The sequence below is a fragment of the Pinus tabuliformis genome, chromosome 7 (genome assembly GCF_031772625.1).
Source record: "Pinus tabuliformis cultivar Carrire ecotype Pingquan chromosome 7, CPIR1, whole genome shotgun sequence".
Classification (NCBI taxonomy): domain Eukaryota; kingdom Viridiplantae; phylum Streptophyta; class Pinopsida; order Pinales; family Pinaceae; genus Pinus; species Pinus tabuliformis.
Window position 1 is genome coordinate 146,274,716 of NC_142293.1, and position 6,129 is coordinate 146,280,844.

The 6,129-nt window shown below is 35.3% G+C and overlaps 1 protein-coding gene across 1 annotated transcript; it reads left to right on the plus strand.

The window, feature by feature from the left end:
* The first annotated feature begins 501 nt into the window (after positions 1-501).
* Positions 502-5,141, plus strand: LOC149246262 (uncharacterized). Its single transcript, XM_089457848.1, has 4 exons — positions 502-772; positions 862-972; positions 3,805-3,943; positions 4,871-5,141. Exons 1-4 carry the CDS (start codon positions 622-624, stop codon positions 5,124-5,126), a joined length of 657 nt encoding a protein of 218 aa, XP_089313974.1. The 5' UTR covers positions 502-621; the 3' UTR covers positions 5,127-5,141.
* The last annotated feature ends 988 nt before the right edge of the window (positions 5,142-6,129 follow it).

Consider the following 6,129-nt stretch of genomic DNA (forward strand, 5'->3'; position numbering starts at 1 on the left):
TTTTCGATAAAAATAAAAACCGTATAAAAATAGATCTTTTATAACAATAAAAACATTATGTTTTTTTGATAAAAATATTGAGATCTTTTATAACAATAAAACATTATGTTTTTTTAGATAAAAATATTGAGATCTTTTATAACAATAAAACATTATGTTTTTTTCTATAAAAATAAAAACCGTATAAAAATAGATCTTTTATAACGATAAAAACATTATGTTTTTTTCGGTAAAAATAAAAACCGTATAAAAATAGATCTTTTATAACAATAAAAACATAATGTTTTTTTCGATAAAAATAAAAACCGTAGGTTAACAAGTGAAAACAAATGAAATTTCATATCCATTATTAAGAAATATTATTATCATTTTAATCAATGACGAGAGCATATCTGTGCCAGCGGAAAATACACCCTCTTGCAAGCCTTGTGTTTTAATTTCTGTAAATAACTAATGAAAAGGATATTACATTTCTGTCCATTGGTGAAAAGGGTGGCTACGTAGCAAGTGTTGGAAATCTCACACGGCGAAACGAACTGGATGAGATGCAGACTCCACCTTTATCAGAGGGAAACATAAAATGGTCCAATGATTTACAGTGGCAGGCTTGCCTTATTTTAAATGGCGTATGTATGTACGCTCCCCTTCTCACCTGCTCATGTGTCTTTCAGCGCTTGCTCATCACCAGCCAGGAGGGTGACTCCTTACCCCAATCCTTGCTCTGCAATAGGCCGGCCATTATATACAGTAGCCAAACGCCCAAATTTATCTGGTAATTTGCCCAGATTTCTTTGGGTGTGGTTAATATAGTTTTTCATAAGCCTTCTGATCATTTTTGACATATTCAGTGAATACATGCAGGCTGTTCCGATGGTGAAGCTCTGAACTTGCCGAGGAGAGGCTTGCTGAAGGGAATTGGAACAACTGGGATTTCAATGTGTGCATCAGTGATAAGTGAGCCCTCTGTTCAAGGTTTGTTCCTTCTCTCAGCACTTTTTTTTTGAATTATGTGTGTTTTTCAAAGAAATACCAGTTTTCTGCTTTGCTTGTTTTGTATAGTTTTTTTTTTTCAAATGTTCCAACCAATATTGGTTTTAGAAATATGATTACGTGGGAATGGGCACAATCAGCTAAATTTGTATGCATGTCGGGGTTTATCAGTGCAAACTTAAGGTGATTTTGGGTATTTCAGTTCAATCCCCTCTTAGCTATTATCATTAATTTATGGAGATGCGCTAGTTGTTTTTAAGTTTTCCCAGTTGTTATTTTGTTGGCCCCCATTCTCACCTTGGCTGAGAAGGCCTATTCATTTACAATTTTTCTCATAGTGGTGCAAATTAGGGACACCTTTTAATATGGTGAGCCACAAAGGAACAGGGGGGCACAAATGGAACTGACACAAACACAAATATGGTGAGCCAAAAAAAATGGGAGTGCACAAATGGAAGACACAGATATGAGGAAAGGAGCCACTTGCGTTACATTCCTGCCTTATATGCAACATCTAAGATGTACTAAAATAATAAAAATATTGAAACTAACTTACTGGCTACCTGTAGGGTGCATAATTACAAAAGGTATGCAATATGCATTCGTAAGCATTATTTCCTCCCTGCTTAGGAAGAAATTTCATTCAATTTCTGATAAAGATGTAGAGAATGTTGTTCGAATGTAACCTGGGATATCCATTTGGCTTGAAAGGGCAGGGTCCCTTGTCAGCCTCCTGTTTCCACATAGATATAGTTTGGATGTAAAACAATATGCCCTTTGAGAGGGGGGCAATATCTCTGGAATGTAATCTTGTGGGTGTCACATTTGTACCTCCTCTTCCATATGAGGGTTCTTATAACATTATACAATTTGAGATTATTAAAACTGGTTTGTGCTGGAAGATCCAAAAGAAAGGCCTTAGGTTCCATAACTCATAGAATTGTGTATGGTTCATATGGAATCATTTTGAGCGTATGGTATTGTTAATGTTTCCTCATCAGCCACTTGTCAAAATGTAGCCAAATTTTGTCTGTGTGGAGTCCAATGTCTACCCTATAGATGCTTGTGTTTTAATATAAGTGTACTTGAATTTCGTATCCTTCTTCAATATGTAATGGGATGGCTTCCTTGCTTAAGAATTACACAATGTAAAGTTAGAAGACTCTGTTTTGAGTTGTAAATTTGATTAATGGCTGGGCATAGTTCTAATTGAGCCAACATCCCCATGATTATCGTCCAAAGTGAAGCATCCTCACATAGTCATGATAAATTGTCCATGAAGTGAGGATCTAACACATGATAATGAAGAATAGTCAACAAAGACTTAAAAGGAGGCACATGTGTCTCCAAACGAAGTGATGAAAGAATAGTCAACAAAGAGCTAAAAGGAGGCACATGTGTCTCCAAACGAAGTGCCTCATCACTTGTAATAAGTCAAACATGAATTGGGGTATATTTCGTATGAATGAGAAAAAAGTGAAAGGGAAGAATGGAAAGTGTTAAGTATTTTTGCATGGTTCTCCATACGAAGTGCCTCATCACTTTTGATAAGTTAACATGAGTTGGGGTATATTTCTTATGAATGAGATAAAAGTGAAAGGGAAGAATAGAATTTACATGTGTCTCCAAACGAAGTGCCTCATCACTTGTGATAAGTCAAACATGAATTGGGGTATATTTCTTATGAATGAGATAAAAGTGAAAGGGAAAAATGAAAAGTGTTAAGCATTTTTAAGATTGTATGTGGTATGTTAACTCTACTAGGTCACTAATGGTAAGACTTAACCCTCATCTTGATGACACTTATATAAGGACAGTCATGTCCTCAATGAAGAAGTAAATTCGTGTGCGTTATGAAGAGTTATTAGATTACGCTTTACTATTTACCACTTTCATGACCAATTTAGAAGTTATAACACCAGGTTAATGTATCAAACCCATAACATGAGATTATGACTATGTATAATGAAACAATAGTGCATCTGTTGTCATATGAGGCAAGAGGCTGGAGAGAGTCGGTACACCATGCTGGAGGCTTCTAATAGTGATGGAAGCTCTGTAACTAAGGAACAACAAAGGGAACATCTGTATCTTACTGGCATGAGCAAGGGATCTCACACAAACTAGAACTGAGAACATGCCCCATCGACAGTTTGGGTGGCTCTAGGACTATTACCCTTGAAGGGCAACGCCACAAGTTGTGATCCTTAATATATTCGTTTAGAGTTGACAAGTATACGTGCTTAATGCCTGGAATCTGGATAGCATGTCAAATTGTTACAAAGTTCCCAGGTATTTTAAACCAGGATGAAGTTTACCGAATATCGGCTGGAGGGTAACAGGGCAGAGCTTTGTAAATGGTGGCCCATATCTCGTAGCAGGGGGATTCTATGACTAATGCACATCTAATGGGCAGCAAGAGGGCTGTAGTGAGAGGGCATCAACTTTACTTTCTTTTTCTTTTGTTGCAACAAAATTCAAGATGTCGGACATTCTTTATGTAAATTTCCATCGTGCTGGTAGCTTTTTGTCAGTTTTGGACATAAATCTGTCTTTTTTCTTTTTTTATTCCTATGATCCAAATTTCGTTTTTACTTCAAGGGGTCTGTATTGTATTTACTTGTGCTTGGCATATATGTATGAATATGATCCTACGTTTCTGTAGCCTGGAGACAATGCCATCCATTTTTTTAACTTGCTTTGCTTTGATTGCATGTTAATGTACACATTCCCTCTTGCAGACATTTAAATAAGATATAATTAACCCTCTTATCTAGCAGTAAACCATTACCAAATTTGTACTTATTCTTGTAGGTATGGAAAAGCTACCCTTTAAGCCAGAAGGTTATAACTTTTGGACTTGGCGCAATCACAAAATACACTATGTGGTCCAAGGAGAAGGCCGTCCTATTGTTCTGATTCATGGATTTGGTGCCTCAGCTTTTCATTGGAGGTCTGTTTGAAAGACCCAAATGAATTTATGCACGTTAATGTTTTATTTATCAAAGATCTTGATCACCAGTATTCCTCGAAACTTGCAACTTGACTGCTTATTACAGGACCATTGAAAGGGCTGAAACAAAAAAAAATATAAACAATTTATTTTTTCAGTCTTTCAATGATTGTCTCATTTAATATTATTCATTTGATGATGAATTTTCCTGTCCCCTGAGACCGATAAGTGCTATTGGACAAATAAAGGGAATTAGACTAAATTCTTCAGAATGCCATTTGATTCTCTTCAGATGAGAAATTTACCATCCAAATCATTACATTTGGTTTGATTGGATCAGATGGCTACGATAATCTGATAATAGTTCTTACATTTGTTTTGCTCAACATTCTCGTGCTGGTTTAAAATTAGAGGTACTTAGTAGTAAAAATGGCTTAAATAAACAAATCAATAAATAGCACTCGTAGAAATTAGTTAAACAGAGAAAAACACATAATGTTAAAAATGTTGGAATTAGTGGTGCTGTTGTAACCATTTTATATGTGATGAAGCAGATGATTTGTTTATACTTGAAACAAATTTCTTGCTTATATTTTAATTTCTTATAAGTATCTTTCCTTGCAATGTACTGAGACACATTTGTTTGCTTGAAGTTTTTGATTCCCATCATTGTTCCTCTCGTGGAACTCTTAATGTGGTAAATCTAAACTTCAAGTCTTTTGACATCCGAATTCATGGGTGGTTAGATGATTTTACAAAAGTGCCATGAACACTTTGTAGAATCTAATGGACATTATTTATGAAGCTATTCTATGTTTGGAACTTTTTGAAAACTTGAGAATATATTCTATTTTTATATGGGAAATTTCCAAATATTTGGTTAAATATTTAATGCTTGAAATTTTTTTATTCTTATTGTAATAACAGGTACAACATCCCGAAGTTGGCAAAAACATTCAAGGTTTATGCAATAGACCTGTTGGGTTTTGGATGGAGCGAGAAAGCAATTATTGACTACAATGCTTCTGTATGGAGGGATCAGGTGGCTGACTTCTTAAATGAAATAGTCAAAGATCAAGCAATATTAGTAGGAAATAGGTATGCAATAAATTATTATCGAGGTTACCTGCAATTCGTTTGGATTGGAAGAAGGCAGCAGTCTAATAAATATAACCATGACTAATGACACGATATATATATATTTGCGGTTTTTAGAATAATTAACGTTTATAAGTTTGTTACTCTTAAAGCAATGCCATCATTTGCCATTATCTCTATACTTAATTATGGTTGGTAATGGTAGGCGGGAAATTGATTCTTCGAATTATAGGTTAAACATAGGCTTAGGAAAACAGTTTTATCAGACTGCGTATGTGCTAGTAACTCGTCTCAATCCTAATTGATTTGTTATTTGAAATTGATCATGTTTTTAACTTTATGTCAAAGATTGGGCAAATGTCTCTAGCAGTGTTGCGGGGGAGCGCCCCCCCCCCTCGCTCCCGCTCCCGATCCACGCTCCGGGCGGGAGCGACTCGGGAGCGCGCTCCCGAAAAAAAAATTTCGCTCCCTGCCTTTTCGGGAGCGTTTTGCCTTTTTTGCATTTTTTTTTTGTAGTAATGTTCGAAATGCAATTTTTTTTGAAAGAAACAAATAGTTTTTGAGTGGGGCAACTTAATGATCAAGTCTAGGCCCTAGTATTGATATGCTATTCATGGTAATGTTAAATTCTTAAAGTAAAAGTGACATTTTCTTTAATTTTCATTTTCATCCTTTTACTTAAATTTTTAACATTACCATGAAATGACTCAGGATGTTTGAGAGTGGTTTCGTCCTCATTGGATTTCATATGGAGAAAGTAGAATTTTAGATTTCATTCAAAATCCAGCAGACTTATCAGTTTTTCAGGATTTCAGGATTGGGGGATTGCAATGTTTCCATTGAATTTTGTCATGTATTAGGGTATGGAACTCATATTTAATCAAGAGTACCAATCCCTCTATGTACCTTGATGTTAGTGACATTGGTTGTCGAATTCCTCTATCATGACCCTTCTAAAAATGTACGCATCACTCAAACAAAATCTTGACTTGACATGCTATGCTTTTTCTATCTTATGTTAATGCTTAGAGGGTGATATTAATGACAAAGATCCCTATACAGATACAAAGGTAATGACAAAGATACCT

Coding starts and splice junctions, on each gene's coding strand:
- LOC149246262 (XM_089457848.1), top strand. CDS start 622: ATGGCGTATGTATGTACGCTCCCCTTCTCACCTGCTCATGTGTCTTTC. Junction 773..861: donor CAAACGCCCAAATTTATCTG/GTAATTTGCCCA, acceptor GAATACATGCAG/GCTGTTCCGATGGTGAAGCT. Junction 973..3,804: donor AAGTGAGCCCTCTGTTCAAG/GTTTGTTCCTTC, acceptor TTATTCTTGTAG/GTATGGAAAAGCTACCCTTT.